Raw genomic sequence first — 19,421 nt, 5'->3', positions numbered from 1 at the left:
GTGTCAGAGGCGGTGCGGTTGGCGCAGGACAGAGCAGGGTTTAGGGCTGTTGTGCATAGGGTCGCTATGAGTCGCAAATGACTCGACGGCACATAACAACAACAACATGAGTCGCAAGCGACTCCATGACACATAACAACAACAATACAGCAATCAGTATATAATAGCAATTCCTGTATATAAAAGTGTAAGCTAGTATTATTTTTCAAACAGGATCACTCATGTTTTCTTGTTAAAGGTTAAAGGTGAAAGTGAATGCTATCGATAATTCTGATCAGAAATCCTCAGCAAGAGTATTTCATCTTCCGAAACTTCAAGAAGCAGCAAGCCCAGCTATTTACAAGTAAGCCTACTATTTCCTACATTTTCTCTTTGCTCATTTAGTTTTGTTGGTTGTGTGCCATCCCCTGTTATCCTTTCAAGTTGCAGGAGTCAGTCAGTGACCTGGTATGCACCAGGATCTGCTGGGCGTGATATCAGACACCTCCCACCACTGTGTCCGGGTGAGCTGGCAACGCCCCCAGTGTTCTCTGCTTTAAAAGAACAAACACCTACACATTTAGAAATAACAAATGCCGAATGGGGAAAAAATTGTTAGCAACTTGTATTAAACCTTAAAAGGTAGAACCTTTTACATTGGGTTGTTCCAATTCAATTTAATTAAAGCAAAATGTCAATTTTTAATTTCATTTAGAGCAATTAAAAACTAGTTTACTTTTAGTGTATAGTAGCTATCGCCTAAATGTATCCAGAAATGAAGAGATAGTGTAAGCAGAAGTGTGGTATGGAACATGGAGAATCACCTCAACTAACTTGTTAGCTATTGGATTAGAAGGAATGATGTCCCTTATACATGGTTGGTGAGAATGTCAAATGGTGCTCCTGTCACTTTGGAAAACAATTGGCAGTTATTAAAATTGTTTAATATGGCAGTTATGCTCCTGGTTTTCTACTACAGAAAAATGAAAGTAAACATCCACATAAAAAGTCACATGTGAATGTTCACATTAGCATCATTCATAATAACCCCAAAGTGAAAACAATACAAATATGTATTTAATATAATTATGAACTAGTGAATAGATAAAGAAGATATGGTGGTTTAGTGGTAAGGAGTTGCACTGCCAACCCAAAGGCATGTGGTTCAAATCCACCAGCTTCTCTGTGAGAGAAGGATGGGCAATCTCATCCCATGTGATTAACAGCCTCTGAAAATTCACTGGAGGGTCAGCTATCAGTTGGTTCTGACTGGATGGTATATAACAGTAAAGGAATAAACAAAATGACATATGTTCATGGGAGAAATTATACAACAATAAAAAGTGAACAGTACAATTATTCACAATAAAAATGAACAAAAATGAATGTATGTTACAAAATGGGTAAATTTTAATATCATTATACTCATGAAAGAAGCTAGGCAAAGAAAACTACAAATTGTGTCATCCCATTTAAATGAATTATCCAGAAAAGGCAATATATGAAGATAGAAAGTAGATTAGTGATTTCTTAGGGCTGAGTGTGGAAATAGAAAGTGACTGTAATTTGGTATGAACTTTTGGGGATGAAAGAAATTTTCTAAAACTAGATTGCAGTAATAGCTGAACAAGTCTAAACATATATGAAAAAGTATTCACTTGGTTACTTAAGATGGATGGACTTTGAATGTATACTTATAATGGTGGGATGGATATATAATAAAAATGGCAGGATACACAGACAGCTGCCCAGATCCTTTTTAGCTAAGATACAAGAAAATGAAGATAACAGTTATGGATGATAATCCTGGAACTTGAGTTTCAAAGGTAAAGATAGAGAAGTAGTTCAAACACCAACTAAAGAAAGAGAAGAGCGAACTGGCGGGGAGGGGTGGGAAGGGAGAAAAGTGCAACAATGAATGGATAGAAATCCAAAGTCTCTGTAAATTTTCATTAAAATTAATAATAAAAAAATTTTAAAAATCCAGAATAAAAGATCACATCAAACAAAAAAAAAAGAAACAGATGAAAACACCAAATAAAGAGATAGACAAAGCAGCAAACTATCCATCAACAAAAACATGGATAGAAAAACTGAGGTATATTCACACAATGTTATATTATACAACACTGAAAAACAGTGAACTTGTAAAACACTACACTACATGGATGAGCCTGGAAGACATTATACTCAGTGAATTATATCAGTTACAAAAGAACAAATACTGTATAACACCACTATTATAAAATAGGACTGAAATAGGGGGCTGGAAAATGTGGATAGATAATGAACACTGCATCGGAACAGATGAGGGCAAGAACTGTCTGAAGGAGTTATGATTAGGCATTATGTAGATGATAACAATCTGCAACAAGAGGTGCATTGTGAAGTGGAGTGTGGAAAGGGCAAGGGAGGGAGAGGGAGGAAAATGTGCAACAATGAATGATGAAAACCCAACCTCCTCTAAACTTTCGTTAAAATCACAGTTTTGTTTTTTTTTAAAAAAAGCAAACTGTAAATGATGCAGCACTATACCCAGACAGTTTGAATGTTTGTGGGCAAAAGGAACCTGGACTGTACAGGTGTCTATACCAGCAGCTGGCTGGTGACAGAATGATGCCATCTCCTCCCTTGTCCTCATTCCCTACAGAGGAACTTTCCCCAACCCCCATCCACCACATGACTTGAAATGTTCCTCACCTTGGCCCAGCCCCATTTTCTATCTGGCAGTGGATGTAGGTACACAGCTCTATTTTCAAAAATTCTTTCAGGGTGCTGTTAGTCTGTACTATGCCTGGCCTGCAGCCAGTCCCTGGATTTGTGAGGGGTCCCAGCTCTGTCTTGAGTCCTAGAATCTCACCAGGAACCTTGTGGGTTGGATCTTGTCTGCAGAGTGTACCATCTCTGACTATGTAGCCTAGCTGTGTCCATCCCCTAGACTGGTGCAAACACCCCTACACTCTCCTTTCTTTCAGCTTGTTTTTTTCTTTCCCATTACTTTTCAGGTTTGTTTGTTTTGTTCTTGATTTCTTCTTCTTTCCTCTAGCTTTTCCTCTTACCCTTCTTGTTTGCCTTTTCATTTTTTTCCTTTTATTTTCACCTTTGTATTCTGTACTGATTCTCTTTCCAATTGTATCCTCAGTTTGGGTATTTCTTTAACTTTTTGAGATTTTTTTGAGGGACATTTGTTGTTTGTTTTGCATCTTCCTTTTTTCCTCTATTTCTAATATTTTTGTTTTTGTGTGTGTGTGTGTGTGTGTGTGTTTTGTTTTTTAGCCACTGGCAGCCAACAGCACAAATACCCACTCATCTCAGCCATATACACACCCTTGCTGTTCAGGTGGCAAAAGCTGGATGATGTTTAGAGTTGTTTGATGCTGACATGATCAGCAGAGAGAACAACTGCCTATCTGTGGGAGTCTTTGTGGTTTAAAGTAGAACACAGTAGCTGTCTCCGCAGTCCTGGGGCTGGAAATGCTGGAGCTGTCAGCCTTGTTGTGATGCTGGTGGACACTGCACTGTTTTGTCTGTTGAATAGAGCTGAAAATAGGGAGAATGTAGAAAGTATTGAAACCAAGCTTAGTTCACTTTGGTAGCTGAATAAAAGATGAGATGATTTCAAATTACTTTTCGTATAGTAGGTCTGAAAGGAGTGTGTTTTTCTGCAATTCCTGACCGATTTAGTGGGGAAAAGTTTTAGGATAATCAACACTCTAATCTGTGTTATGCAGATGACACAACTTTCCCTGCTGAAACTAAGGAGGACCTGAAGCGCTTGCTGCAGAAGGTCTAGGACTGCAGTCTTCAATATTAAAGAAAACAGATTCTCACCACTGGGCCAACTAGTTACCACCATGATAGATGGAGAGGAGATTGAGATTGTGAACAATTGCAGCTGCTTCATTCCACAATCAACACTCTTGGCACCAGCAGCCAGGAAATAAAAAAATTTATTCCATTAGCAAAGTCTGCTGTCAGGGACCTCTCCAGAGTGCTAAAGTGCAACATTGTCAGTCTAGAGACTAAAGTGCACCTACTTCAGGTCATGGTCTTTGCAATTATTTGCTATGCATCGGAGAACTGGACAGTGAATAATGATGACAGAAGAATTGAGACCTTTGAGTGTGGTGCTGGAGAAGAGTACTGAACACAACCATGAATTGCCAAGAGAACAAACAGGTCTGTCCTGGAGAGGGTGAAACTGAGCTGGAGGCAAGGAATTTGAAGCTCTGTCTCACATACTTTGGTCATGTTGCCAGAGGGACCAGTCCTTGGAGAAGGACATCACGCTGGGACATCAGGTGCAGGAGAGGAAAACTCTGGATGACAGACTGGCACAGTAACTGGGATAATCAGAGTAGGTGTGTTGGAGCCAGTGAGACTGAGTCAGGATAGGGCAGGGTTCAGGGCTATTGTGCATAGGGTTGCTATGAGTCACAGGCAACTCAATGGCACACAACAACAATTTCTACAAAAGGCTCTAGAAGGAAGGGTTTTGTTCTCAACTAGATCTTCTAGCAAAGTGAGACCCAGATATGAAAGAAAATATTCCATTGTTGGAGTACACGAAGGTTTAGAGTTTTGATATAAAGCTTGAGCCTTTAAGCTCCCTCTGGAAGAAAAGGAGGAAGATTAGATTCTCTCCCATGCAGTTACAGTAGCAGCGGTGGTGATGCTATGTTTGTTTTATGTTATAGATGATATAATGGACAACTTTGGCAGGGGGTCAGGGTAGGGTTATATCATATTATTTACTCGGTAGGACCTTCACTCATTTGGTGCATGCCAGTTGGTATCTCACCAATTCCAAGGCCTTATTTCTTGCTAATGCCTTAAAATGCAGCTTCAACTTCTTCATCATCATTGGTCTTGTTCATATATTACTTCCTGAAATGACTCTGTGCTCATTAATGTTGTTGTTTTTTTCCTTTCTAAAAAGGGGAAAATATGAACCCAGTCCCAGTCACAAATTAGAGAGTCAAGTGTCCACATTTGGGGACATTGCAGGGATCAACATATACCAATTATTTTGGGTACGTTGACTCAGTGGATTCCCTCCATCTACTTCTGATGGTCCCTAGGTGATTCAGGGTTTTGCCCATGATATCCTTCAGAACTGCAGTTCAACAGCACACAGCATCAAGAACAAAACACAGCTGTTAGAAAGGTTCATCATGCTTGGAAAGGTGGAGGGTCAGTGAGAGGAAAACCCTCAACGAGCTGGATTGACACAGTGACTGTAACAATGAACTCAAATATGTTAGAGATGATGAGGATGACACAGGATAGGACAGGGTTCAGATCTGTTGTTCAAAGGTTCACTATGAGCCATAGTTGAGCACCTACCAACAACCACCACCTTCACTCAGCTATTTGATTAAGCAAGAGTGATATTTCAGGTAAAAATATTTCTTGTGCTAGATAATGCTATCTATTCATATTTTCTCTTAAAACCATATAAATCATATGTATATATAAATTTTACAGAACTTATAATTGAGTTGATAACTATTTATGATACTCTTTGCTTTCTGGTTCTTCTCTATAGAAATGAAAAGGCATTCTTTCTAGAAAAGCAGCCTCTGTGTTATCAAGAGGGATGGAATCTGAGCCATAGAGAGTGTGACTCTGAAGGTCTCTTATCTCCCATGAACACCACCCAGGAGGTAGGAAGGAGGAGGACCAGGATGTGGTGAGTTCAAATTAGGGTTGTTCCACTTCATATGACACTAGAAAGCAATTGCTGTCACTGCATAATCTGAGCGGCTGGGGATGTCTCTGTACAGCAGGCTTCTGAGAAGAGGAGAAAAGAAAGCAAGCAAGCAAGAGAGTGAAGAGGAAGTGATAGAGAGGAAGATGGGCCCGGCCTACCACAGTCAGGTCTAGTGTCATTGTTCCCTGTCAATTAGGCTTCCACTTCCTGTGTCTCAGAACCTGGAATTTAGCCTTTTTTAGGAGTGGAATTAGAGGAGAAATCACAGGCCTCGCGCTACCCTCCTTACCTTCCAACTAGAAATCAATGCATGAATGGCACGCTTTCTGAGTATACAATTAATCTTTGTTCTTTTCTATTTTTCCATTTCTCTACTATCACTAAAGAAAAGGAAGGGGTGTTTCCCCCACCTCCCTCATGGAAAGTGTATTAAAACTTTCTTTTATGTCTTAGCTCCTTTTACTATCTCATTTTAGTGTTGTTTCATGCACTTTCATCCACAAATTTTTGACAAATGCCTTGTCTGAGCAAGGAGGGAGCACTGGTGGCCTAGTCTGGAGGGAATTGCACTGCTTGGCATCCCTCTGGTTGTTCAAATCCACCAGCGACTCCCAGGAGAAAAATGGGCAGTCTCCTCCCAGGAGATCTACAGCCTCTGAAATCCAATGGAGGATCAGCTGCAAGTTGGAATTGACTCAGCAGCAATGAGTTTGAGTTTTGTTGGGTATTTTCCTCTCCCTGGATCAGGAGTATTTGAGAGGCTAGAGACTTTTAAAAAGAGATGAAATTCTGGTGTTTTAGAACTTATAATGTGGGAGACAATAGGCAATAAATAGGCAAGCAAATATGTAATAGCATGTGCATTATCAGTAAGTGTAGAAGGAAAATGAAAACTGGTAATGGAGGTAAGAAAGATGGAGGAATAGAGAAAGCAGAACGAACAGTGGGGATTGTGAGGGTGGGGCAGGGTTTTGTCCATTGTCCAAAGCGTTGCTATGAGTCAGGCTTGACTCTGTGGCAATTGCTAACAACCAAATTTTAAGTAGAGAAGTTCAAGATAAAATCTGAATGAAAGAAGAGTGGGATATGGAGAGATCTGGGGGAACAACATTCCCTGCAGAAGAATTATTACCACCCAAAGCCCAAGACCGGAGTGAAGTTGGCAAGCTGAGAAGACAGTAATAAAAAGCCAGTGAGGCTTGTGGCTAAAGAGTGAGGAAAGGAAAAACAGGAGATTGGAGGGGAAGCAGTGGTTAGAGGCCATGATAAAGAGTAAGACTAAAAGCCAAAGTGTGAGAGAAAGCCATTTAAGAATTTTGAAGGCAGGGTGGGGAGGGATATTATTGTTGTTATGTGCCGTCAAGTTGCCTGTGACTCATGTGCTCTGAAGCCTGCACTGACTGACATACCAACCCCCACTGCCCTATTTATGGTATCAATCCACCTCAGCCGAGGTCTTCCTCTCCTGGCACCGTCCCTCCACGCTTCCGTGCATGATGTCCTTCTCCAAGGACCAGTGCATTATTAGCAGTTTAAAAAATATGGCTGCGTATGGAAAATTGATCATTCAGTAGTGAGTGTGGGAGCTGGGCGCTTTTCTTCCTGTTACGATTTCCTGCTTTGGAGCCTCATGGAGGGTCGATCTGAGTGCAAGTCCATTCGACAGGCACTGAGGTTGGTTGGAGTTTGGTAGAGCAGGGAGAAACTAGTTGGGAAGCTAGTACAACAGGCCGGGGAAAAAGATCACAGTTGCTTAAAATGAATGGTAATAAGGGCCTGAAACATAAGCAAGTTTACAGAGTTTATTATGTACTAGACAGAGAAGTGAGTGCAAGCAAGAGCGCAACAACAACGGTCTTATTTTTTCCCAGAGCACTGAGCAGATTATCATCCTATTTGCTGACATAAGAGAAGTCTGAGGGGGGAAGCAGTGTGGCAGGTAGAGGGGGCTCAAGTACAAAAGTAAGTAGTAATCCTATTTGGGGCGATTAAGCTCAAGATACTCCCAACCATTATATGAGGAGCATTTGGAAGGAAGATTATAAACCAACTTAATTGTTTTTTTCTTACCACCCGTTTAAATCTGTTCTGTGGTTATAATTCTTCTGTCCTGGACGTTCTCAGATAATAAAAAATTTCCCAGTTATAAGGTTGGTCTCAGTTTGGTAATTAATATTAATACCATCTGGTTTAATGATGAGACGCAGAGGTGGCTATTTAAGAAGCCACTGTACTCCCTACAACAAGTGGGTCTTCTCACCAGTAAAAATGTGCTTGCATTGGATCAGAAATGGGCCCCACGAGAGAAAATGAGCTGGGTCGTGTTGCCTTGATCACATTTTAGCAGAACAAGGAAATCACAACAGAGCAAGGTCAGAGTTATAGCAAATGCTTAAGATCCAAAGACAGGCATAATCAACCTGCATGTTGTATTCTACTCTCACACACACCACCAGTGTGTAAGAGTACAACTGTGCCCCAAAGGGCTCTCACTATTTTTGAAGTGTATTCTCAGGCCTTTCTTCCAAAGTGCTCCTGGATATACTTGACTCTCCAACCTTTTGGTTGACAGCCAAGTATGTTAACCATTCTTGCACCACCCAAGGACTTTATGAGTAAATTATACTCCAGATATAGTCAAACCTTAAAATAAGATGATAGGGAGCCCCTTAAGTCATATCACATGCCAGTGATCTATCCCACCTATGATAAGGCTGGCTATGCCCCTGAATCTCTGCATGTTTTGGGGGTTTTGTTTTGTGTTTTTTTTTTCCCCTTCAGTCTGACAGAGTGAGGAGAGGTTGAGGCAGAAAGTTTAGGTGGGAAACCTGCCTGTGAAATGAGCCCTTCTGCTCTGGCAGGAATAGGCTTCGAAGCGGACCAGCTCACTTTAGCTGAGGGTTTGATTTGTTCTTACAAGTCACTCATTCCTGTATCACACTTTCTCTGTCACCTTCTAAAGGTTTAGCAACCAAGGAGCATCCACCCTGATGACTGATGAAAGAGAGAGAGGACAAGGCAGCTTCCGAGGCAGCCAGCTACCAATGGGAATTCATTCAGAGTGAAGCCAAGAAAGTCACTAAGAACTGTGTAAAAAGCATCTGCAGTAAATGCCATCTGATTTTTGTTTTCAGTGTCTCTGTGCGTGTGACACTTAGGAAATGAAAATAACATGCAATGAATCTGATTGCAAATATTTTTCCCCAGAAATTGAGACAATTTTCTGGAAAAGCCTAATAATAACATCTAGCCTAATAAGAACAACATCTACCTTGCCGTGCACCTATCTCAGTTCATTTGTTCTGTCCTTACATTAAGGTCACTTAGGTGTTGAGGTGCCCCGTCGGGTTTCTCAGGCTGTAAATCTTCACGGAAGCTGATTGCTACACCTTTCTACAGCAGATTGTCTGATGGGTTTAAACTGCCATCCTTGTGGTTATAATAACCAAGTTCTATCAGGGCCCTTTTCTTCAGGCTCCCCTAAAATCCATACCCACATATTCTCCACAGATTTTTACAATATTTTTTAGAAACATTTAAAATTAATTTTGGATGTGACTCCACCCTTGCTGATTTGAACTCTACATCCTCCCTGGCCCCCCGGTTCAGGCTGCGTTTGAATTTTAGTCACAGGATGACCTTGTAGGGCACAGGGCATAGGAAGCCAGAATTTTATTTCTCTTGACTAACAGGGAATTGATCTGAGAGAGTCTGAGTTCCACGTTTTCATCTGTTTCCCACAAGAATATGTTACCAAGAGCCCCCTCTTTCCAAGTAAGTGCCCTAGCATTCATATAAAACACTGGCAGCTTTGTTAATTCAACTGAAGTTGTAATATACCAACATGCAACAACATATAAAATCAATTTATGAACCTGGAAGTTACAGACTGGATGGGATTTATCCAGAAGGGTGGCCCTATGTTTATTTTTATGCCTTGAAGCTAACATTCTGGCATCTGAGCATATTGTTTTCCTGTTTTAAATTACCAGTTTAACTGTATCATTCTATATTCATCCTCTTTAAATTTCTCTACTCTTGACACTCATCCAATCTCGCAGTATCTTAACCCTAATTGACATAGGGTTCAAGGTGATTTAATTTGTTAAAGACTTTATATTGTGAGGATTTTTTTAAAAGAAGAAAACAAGACTGTCAAGAAGAGGGTGAAACCAGGCTGCTCCCTGGGGGCAAGGATTTTGAGGCTCCATCTCACATACTTTGGGCATGTGGCCAAGAGGGACCAGTCCTTGGAGAAAGACATCCAACTTGGAAGGGTGAAGAGACAGCACAGGAGAGGAAGATCCAGGATAAAATGGATTGACTCGGTGACTAGAGAAATGGAATTAGGTCTGTCAGAGACAATGAGATTGTCTCAGGATAGGGTAGGGTCCACAGCTAATGCACATAGGGTTGCTATGAGTCACAGGTGACTCGATGGTACATAACAATAACACAACAACATATAAAAATGCCGGTAATTGTATAATGAAACTCTATGTAGTCCCTACCCAGCTTTAGTAATGATCTCATGGCTGGTCTTCCTTCATCTATATCTGTCTCTAATTATTAATTCCACTGGATTATTTTAGAGTAAATCCCAGAGATTTCTTCAGCTATAATTTCCCAGTATAGTTTGTAAGTGTGGAATTCTCCCCTCCCTTCTTTGCACTTGGACATGAATACAAACTCGAGACCTCACATTCCCTCTGAAGTAGTATTTCTTGTACTCCTCTCTCTCTGATATTATTTTTATACTAATTAAGACGTTCTGTATTATTTTTTAAATTTTTTTATTTTATTATTTGTGTGTACCATCAAATCAGATCTGACTGGTACAGGAGGCGATTGTCCCTCTTTCCCCGGCAGAGCATCTGGTGGATTCGAACTGTGTGCCTCTGGGATTGCAGTGCAGGTAGGTTCTTGACACTAGGCCACCAGAGCTCCCCTAGACATTCTGTATTATTAATAGTAAGGTAACTAAATCTGAAAATCAGAACAATAGCAATTATCCACTCTGAATAACACATATATTTCACAGAATTAAAATGAAAAGAGAACATATCAAAGCATTTGTGCTGTAGCTAAGAGCTGTGCTGAGGGAAATTTAGAAAACTAAATACACCCATTAGTAAAGAGGAAAATCTCAAATCAATAGCCGAAAAGCTAATCTCAAGAATATAGAGAAAATCAGAAAAAACCTTAAGCAAGCAGAAGGAAGGAATAATAAAGAGCAGAAATCAATAAAATAAAATGTAGAAAAGCAATAGGCAGAACAATTTCTTTTTTAGCAAATGGAATGCTTGTGGAATAACTATTTTTTTAGCAAATCGAATGCTTGTGGCAATTCTGGATTGAGCAAGTCTATTGGCACCATTTTTGCAACAGCTTTCACTTCTCTTTGTGTCACATACTGGAATTTTTCATATTTCAAACTTTTTTAAAGCTATTGCACACTTAATAGACTTCTATATATATAAACATAACTTCCTGTTACACTAGGAAACTAAAAAATTCCTCTGACTCTCTTTATTGTGGTATTTGCTTTATTGCAGTCGTCTGGAAATGAGCTCACAGTGCCTCTCTGACATGCCTGCAAAATGAAGAGCAGGTTCTTTGAAAAGAACAATAAAGTTGACAAACCTCTGGCAAGAGTATTGACAAAAACTTCCCCCCCAAAACAAGAGAAGATATAGATTACCGATGTTAGGAATCTAACAGGATGGCACAACAAATCCTGCAGACATCTAAAGAAATATTACTAACAACTCTACACATAAAAATTTGATAATGTAGATGAAATGAACCAATTCCTCAGAAACCAAAAACTGTCTCAGATGCCAACAAGCACATGAAGAAATATTCAAAATCCCTAGCTCTAAGAAAGATGCAAGTCAAAACAACTTTGAGATATCATCTCATCCCAGTAAGAATACAAAGTTCAACAGAACAGCAAACATCAAATGCTGGCAAGGTTGCAGAGAAACTGGAACCCTTATTCACTGTTGGTGGAAGTGTAAAATAGTGCAACCATAATGGAAGACTGTATGGCGGTTTCTCAAAAAGTTGCAAAGAGAAATACCATTTGACCCAGCAATTCTACTACTGGGAATATATCCTAAAGAAATCCGCACTGCCCCCAAAACAGATATATGCACACCCGTGTTTGTTGCGGCTCTGTTCACAATAGCAAAGAGTTGGAAACAACCTAAGTGCTCATCAACAAACAAATGGATAGAGAAGCTGTGGTATATTCACACAATGGAATACTATGCAGCATTGAAAAACAAATAACTCATGAAATATTATACAAAATGGGTGACCCTGGAGGACATTATGCTGAGTGAAATATCTCAGTCACAAAAGGACAAATATTGCATAGGATCACTGTTGTAAAATGGGACTGACATCAGGGTTGAGGGAAGAAGACTGAGAAAGATGGGATAAATAATGTATGCTGCATTGAAACAGATGAGGGAGAGAACTTTAAAAGGGATATATGATTAGGCATTGTTGTCATGACAGGAGTCCAGAATGAAGACCGCATAGTAGAGTGGACTTGGGGGGAGGGATTGTATAACAATGAAAGAATTTTTCGTTTACTTTTCAAAGAGAAGAGCTAATTGAGGGGGAGAGGATGGGCAGGGAGAAAAGTGCAACAATGAATGAATGGAAACCCCAAGTCTCTGTAAACTTTCATTAAAGTTAATAAAAATAGAGAGTTATGGTGGCCTAGTGGCAAGAAGTTGCACTGCAATCCCAAAGGTGCGTGGTTTGAATCCACTAGATGCTCCACTGGAGAAGCGGGGGCAAACTCCTTCTGCGCCAGCTAGATCCAATTCAACTGTACACCAAATTAAAATAAAAAAATAATAAAACCCCCCAAAACACAACACACCCCCCAAAACCCAAAAACTGTCATAGCTCATCCAATATAAAATCCATCATTTGAATAACCCCTGTGACTCTGGTAGGTAGAAATCCCATAAGCTCATTGAGAGAAAGACGGGCAGTCTTCTCCCACAAAGATTTATAGCCTCAGTAAAACTGTGTATATATATTTGTAGAAAATTTAAAAAAGATTCATACTGCTCACCATATATAAAACTAACTCAAGATGGTTCAAGGACCTAGACACCAAACTTAAACTATAAAAATCATCAAAGAGAAAAAATTGGAGCAAATCAGATGGATTGACACAGTGACTGCAGCAATGGGCTTGAGTGTGTCAGAAAGTACGAGGATGGCACAGGATAGACGGGATTCAGATCTATTGTTCATGGGGTTGCAATGGTTGTATTTGACAGCACCTAACAACAATAACCTATTACATAAATTGTACTTATTGTTGTGTACTGTTGAGATTTAGGCCTAGGAAACCCTAAAGGCAGTTCTACTTTGAGCTATAGGATCCTGAGTAACTGGAATAGACTTGATGACAGTAGGTTGCATTTGACAGTAGGTTGGGCTTCTAGTATTGATTGGATCAAATAAAATATTATGAGAAATGACAATCTCATAAGCAGAAATGAATTTGATTAGATTGAAAGTACCTTCCACACTTTTGCCAAGTGTCCTCACGAGAGTGACATCATCTTTAAACCCCGTGTGGAAATCCCTGATGCACTGCCGTGATGCCCAGGGAAGACAGGGCAACCTGGAAGTCCAACTACTTCCTTCAGATCATTTGACGTCTGGATGACTATCAGAAATACTTCATCGTGGTGCAGATAATGTGGGCTCCAAGCAGATGCAGCAGATCCTCATGCCTCTTCGCAGGAAGGCTATAGTTCTGATGGGCAAGAACACCATGATGGACAAGGGCATCTGGGGGCCACCTGGACATCAACTGGACCCTGGAGAAGCTTCTGCCTCACATCCAAGGAAAAGTAGAGTTTGTATTCACCAAAGAGGATCTCATAGGAATCAGGGACATGCTTTTGGCCAAAACGGTGCTGGCTGTTGCCCATGCTGGTGCTATCACTCTGTATGAGTTTGCTATGCCGGCTCAGAACACTGATCTGGGCCTCAAGTAGACCTCCTTATTCCAGGCATTGAGCATCACCAGTAAGATCTCCAGGGACACCATTGAAATCCTGAGTGATGTGCAGCTGATTAAGACTGGAGCCAGTGAGGCCCTGCTGAACATGTTGGATATCTCCCCCTTCTCCTTAGGGCTGATCATCCAGCAGGTGTTTGACAACGGCAGCATCTATAATCCTGAAGTGCTTGACATCACAGAGGAGACCTGCATACCCGCTTCTTGGAGGGTGTCTGCAATGTTGCTAGTGTATGTCTGTAGATTGGTTACCCAGCCATGGCCTCAATACCACACACTCCATCATCAAACGGTACAAGCCGTTTGTCTGTGGAGATTGAGTACACCTTCCCACTGCTGTAAAGGTCAAGGCCTTCCTGGCTGATCCATTTGCATTTGTGACTGCTGGCCCTGTAGCTGCCGCTACTGTTGCTGCTCCTGCCGCTGCGGCCTCAGCCAAGGTGGAAGCAAAGGGAGAGTTGGAGGAGTCGGGTGAAGATATGGGATTTGGTCTCTGCGACTAATAACTAAATAGTTGCCAATTCGTTCAGCTTTGTGTGAAACAGGGAAGTAAAGGCTTCATTCTCTTAAAAGCCAAAAAAAAAAAAGGTACCTTCCACAAATCTTACAGGTTGTTCATTCAATTATTCATACACATTTTGTTTTAGAATATTAATTACAGTTAACAGTAATTTGTTACAATATCTAATCAGTTCTTTACTATATATTGCCTTTCCCTTTGCACAATTTATCTATTAATTTTTTCCTCTGCTGCCAGTGGAGTGGTGTCCACTTCCAAAATGGCTTGCCTCCAGAAACTCAATGTACAGTGCTCAGGTCTTCTGTTCATAGGGTCATTATGAGTTGTCAACGACTCAACGGCACCTAACAACAACAACTCCTGCCAACCCAAAGGTACTATAGTTTCTTTAGCTAGTTAGCCATTGATGGACACCTGGGTTGTTCCCAGTGCTCTATCGTAAATAATGCTGCTGTTGTGCATAATGCTCTCTATTGTACATAAGGCTTCAATAAACATGGACAAATATAAGTGAGTCTGTGCCCCAGCTCTTATTTCTTTCAGATACATAACTAACCGTGAAATAAAATTGTACTTCTATCCCCAACTCTCTAAAGAAGTATTAAACTGCTTTCCATAATGGTTATACCATTTTGCAGTGTCACCAGCAATGTATGAGGATGCCAATCTACACATCCTCTGAAATATTTGTTGTTTGCTGTCTTACTATACATTACTGTTGTTTCTGAGGTGAGAGGTTACCTTACTGTCATTTCGATTTGCATCTCTCTAAATTATAGCCAACATTAGATGGATCTTGGCTGAAAGCAGAGAGAACCAGAGGAATGTCTGCCTGTGGTTCATTGACTATGCAAAAGCTTTTGACTGTATGGATCACAACAAACTGTAGCTCATTCTGAGAAGAATGGGAAGCCCAGAACACTTGATTGTGCTTATGTGAAACCCACTTGGACCAGGAGGCTGTCGCCAGAACAGAGGAAGGAAACACTGCATGTTTCAAAATCAGAGGAGGTGTACACCAGGGATGCATCTTGTTTTCATGCCTTTTCTTTTTATTTTTTCCTTCTTTTTAAAAATGTTTTTAAATTTTAATTGAGACTTTAATTAAAGTTTATAGAGAAGTTGGATTTCCATTCATTCATCATTGCACATTTTCTTCCCTACTCATCCCCCACTTCTCTTTTCTCTTTGAAAAAAAATTATTTCATTATTGCACAATTTCCTTCCCCCTCCCGCAAGTCCACTTTGCTATGCAGCTCTTATTCTGGACTGTTGTCCTGCAAATAATACCTAGTAATAGATTCCTCTTTTAAAATTGAGATTTTTTTTAAAGTTTACAGAGAACATGGATTTGCATTCATTCATTGTTGCACATTTTCTTCCCTACACACTCCTCCCTCAGTTCACTTTTCTCTTTGAAAAAAAATTTATTTAATTGTTATACAATTCTCCCTACCTCAGTTCATTCACTATGCAGCTCTAATTCTGAACTGTTGTCATGCAAATAATACCTAATCATATATTCCATTTAAGCAGTTCTGTCCCGCATCTGTTTCAATGCAGTGTACATTATTTATCCCCTCTTTCCTTAGTTTTCCCCAACCCCATGTCAGTCCTGCTTTATACCAGTGGCACTATGCAGTATTTCTCCTTTTGTGACTGAGATATTTCACTTAGTATAATGTCTTCCAGGGTCAACCCACTTTGTAGAATATTTCATGAGTTTCTTGTTTTTCAGTGCTGCATAGTATTCCATTGTGTGACTATACCACAGCTTCTCTATCCATTTATTGATGGGCACTTGGTTTGTTTCCATCTCTTTGCTATTGGAAACAATGCAGCAATAAACAAGAGTGTGCATATATCTGTTTGGGTGGCAGTGTGGATTTCTTTAGGGTGTATTCCCAGTAGTGGAATTGCTGGATCAAATGATATTTCTGTTTCCAACTTTTTGAGAAAGCACCATACTGCCTTCCATAGTGGTTGCACCATTTTAAACTCCCACTAAGGATCAATAAGGGTTCCAGTTTCTCCACAACCTCACCAGCATTTGTTGTTTGTTGTTCTGTTGAATTTTGCTATTGCTCCTGGGGTGAGATGATATCTCATAGTTGTTTTGATTTGCATCTCTCTTAGAGCTAGGGATTTTAAACATTTCTCATGTGTGTGTTTGCCATCTGAATGTCTTCTTTGGTGAAGTGTCTGCTCTTAGAGCTAGGGATTTTAAACATTTCTCATGTGTGTGTTTGCCATCTGAATGTCTTCTTTGGTGAAGTGTCTGTTCATATCCTGTGCCCATTTTGCGACTAGGTTGTTTACCTTTACCTTGTTGTGGTGCTCAAATACTCTATAAATTCTAGATATAAGTCCCTTATTAGACATGTCATTACCAACTACTTTTCTCCCTGGTCTGTGGCTTTCCTTTTTACCTTTTTGGAGAAGTTTTTTTGATGTGTATAGAGATTTGATTCTTAGACGGTCCCATTCATCTATTTTATTCTCTTCTGGTTGTAGGTTTTTTAGGATGCTTGAAAGACTGTTCCTGTTGTGGATTAGGGCTTCTAGAATGCTTCCAAGCTTTTCTCTAATGAAGTTTATAGTCCATCCTTGGTTTTAGTCCTAGGTCCTTGATCCACTTTGAGTTAGTTTTTGTGTATGGTGTGATCTCCATACCTTTTCAATCTATATGCAGAACAGATCATCCAGGAGGCTGGGTTCTATGAGGAGGAATGTGGAATTAGGACTGGAGGAAGACTCATCAACAACCTGCATTATGCAGATGACACACCTCCTTGTCCAAATTGAGGAGGACATGAAGCATTTGCTGCAGAAGGTCAAGGACTGCACCCTTCAGTATGGATTGAAGTTCAACATCAAGAAAATAAAGATTCTCACCAGCCTCCTCCTGAAAAGATGTATAGCCTTGGACCTGATGGAGGGTTCATTGAGTGAAACTGACTTGATGGCATGGGCTTTGGCATCACTACTAAGGAAATGAAATTAATAATTTTTAAAATTCCAGAGAAAGAAATCACCAGGCCAAGATGCTATTGTTGAAGAAATCTACTAAATGTTTAAAAAAGAATAGTCCTACACACTTTTTTCTATAAAGTATACTACTTCTCAATTCTTATTATTAAACTAATTCTATCTTAATATCCAAATCACAAATAAAAAGAAGACAACTATGGACCAACAGCCTTTACAAATAGAGACACAAAAATCTTTAAAAAAATATTATCAAATAGAACTTAGCAATGCATAAAAAGAAGCATTCATCATAACGAAATGAGTATTATACCAGGGTTGCCAGGGTGGTGGTTTAATATTTGAAAATCAGTGAATGTAAACTACCATATTAATATGATGAAGAAAATCACATGATCATATAAAATGATACAGAAAAAGCATGTGACAAAATGAAACCCTTGTTCATTTTATATCTATCTCCTCTCTCTCTCTCTCTCTCTCTCTCTCCCTCCCTCCCTCCCTCCTCCATCTCAACTCATAGCTGGCCCTCTAGTAGGAAGAAGATTGTCCATCTTTTCCCCATGGAGTAAGTTGTGGATTTGAACCACCTTCCTTTGGGTTGACAGCACCCCTTACGCTAGACTACCAGAATTCCATATATGAACAACAGATCAGAACCTTGCCTTATCTGTGTCATCCACACTCTCCCCACCATGCCCATTGTTATGATCACTGTGTCAATTCATCTTGTTGAGGATCTTCTTTTCTTTTGATGACCCTCCACTTTCTCCAGCATGATGTCTTTTCCAAGAAGTAATCAGTGCTCACAACATGCCCAAAGTATATGAGATGAAATTTCACTATCTTGGCCTCTGAGGAGCACTCTGGTTGTATTTCCTCCAAGACAGATTTGTTCTCTTGACAGTCCATGGGATATTCAGTATTCGTCTCTAACACCACAATTCAAAGGCATCAATTCTTCTTCTGTCAGTCATCCTTACTCACTGTTCAACTTTAAGATGCATTTCCTATGAAACACTTGAAAACATTGTGGCTTGATACCATGATACTTTAACAACATGATCCACAAAGGAAGTACTGAGAACTTGTTTTTTTTATTGTTAGATATCCTTGTTGAGTTTTCTTGTTAGATATCATTGTTGAACTTATGTACAAGATGTTGAAAACTTGCCTGATCTTGCAGCGTCCTCACAATCTCTGCTGTGCATTGTTGCAGTCCCTCGTCCAGTCCATTTCATTGAGGGTCTTCCCCTCCTTGGATGGTTCTAAGAAAGATGTCCTCTTTCAAAGATTGGTTCCATCTGACAACATGCCCAAACTATGTGTAATGAAGTCTCACAATTTTTGCTTCTAAGGAATATTCTGGCCACACTCTTTATAACTGAGATTTGTTTGTTCTTTTAGCACTCCATAGTATATTCAACTCCTTGCCAATACATTTAAAGGCATCCATTCTTCTTCAGTCTTCCTTATTTATTGTTCAGCATTCACATGCCTCTAAAACAACTGAACATATGGTTTGGGCCACATGTACCTTAGTATTTAAATAGATATCCTTATTTTTTAAATACTTTCACACAGTCCATATTTTTTCTAAAGGAATGTGTCTTTTGGTTTCTTGACTGCTAATTCAATAGATGTTACTTGTGGATTCAAAGGAAATAACATAATTGATAACTTAAATCTCTCCATCTATCATAATGTTGCTTATTGACCCAGTTGTGAGGATTTTAATTTTCTTAATGTTTAAATACAAATAACTCACAAAATCCTACGTTATGGGGAAAGCTTACCAATCTGAAGTACTGCCCCAGTTGACGGCCTAACACCAGCTTCTTGTAAATAGATTAGGAAAAACTCACTTCATTCAAAGAAGGATAATAAAAAGTGAAACCAGTATTAGTTGTTGTTTAGAATTTTAAAAAAGTATAAGGAGAACAATAATGGCACAGATGGTGGCTTGGAGAGAGGGAAGCTGATAAGATCGTAGATCAGAAAAATGCTGCCATAGTTAAAATTTGTGATCATATACTTTATCATAAGTAAAAACAAAAGCACAAAAATAAACAGTAGATCCTTAATATTAAGAGTCATGATGTTGTTGTTAGGTGCTGTGACGCCATGTACAGACTGATACTCTGCCTCGTCCCCACAACCAG

The 19,421-nt window shown here is 39.7% G+C and overlaps 1 protein-coding gene across 1 annotated transcript in view; it reads left to right on the top strand.

Annotated features, from left to right (window-relative positions):
- The window catches only part of FAM228B (family with sequence similarity 228, member B), a 41,665-nt gene extending 27,411 nt beyond the window's left edge, over positions 1–14,254 (top strand). The window contains exons 7-10 of the mRNA XM_006880715.1: positions 239–343; positions 5,528–5,645; positions 13,744–13,986; positions 14,096–14,254. Of these exons, the coding sequence (XP_006880777.1) occupies positions 239–343; positions 5,528–5,645; positions 13,744–13,986; positions 14,096–14,254 (625 nt within the window). The remainder of the gene's footprint in view (positions 1–238; positions 344–5,527; positions 5,646–13,743; positions 13,987–14,095) is intronic.
- Positions 14,255–19,421: the final 5,167 nt, after the last annotated feature.

Source organism: Elephantulus edwardii, unplaced genomic scaffold (genome assembly GCF_000299155.1).
Source record: "Elephantulus edwardii isolate Elephantulus edwardi_28Jun2011 unplaced genomic scaffold, EleEdw1.0 scaffold00009, whole genome shotgun sequence".
NCBI lineage: Eukaryota > Metazoa > Chordata > Mammalia > Macroscelidea > Macroscelididae > Elephantulus > Elephantulus edwardii.
Note: the sequence above shows the minus strand (reverse complement) of the source record. Positions and strands in the feature narration are given on the sequence as shown.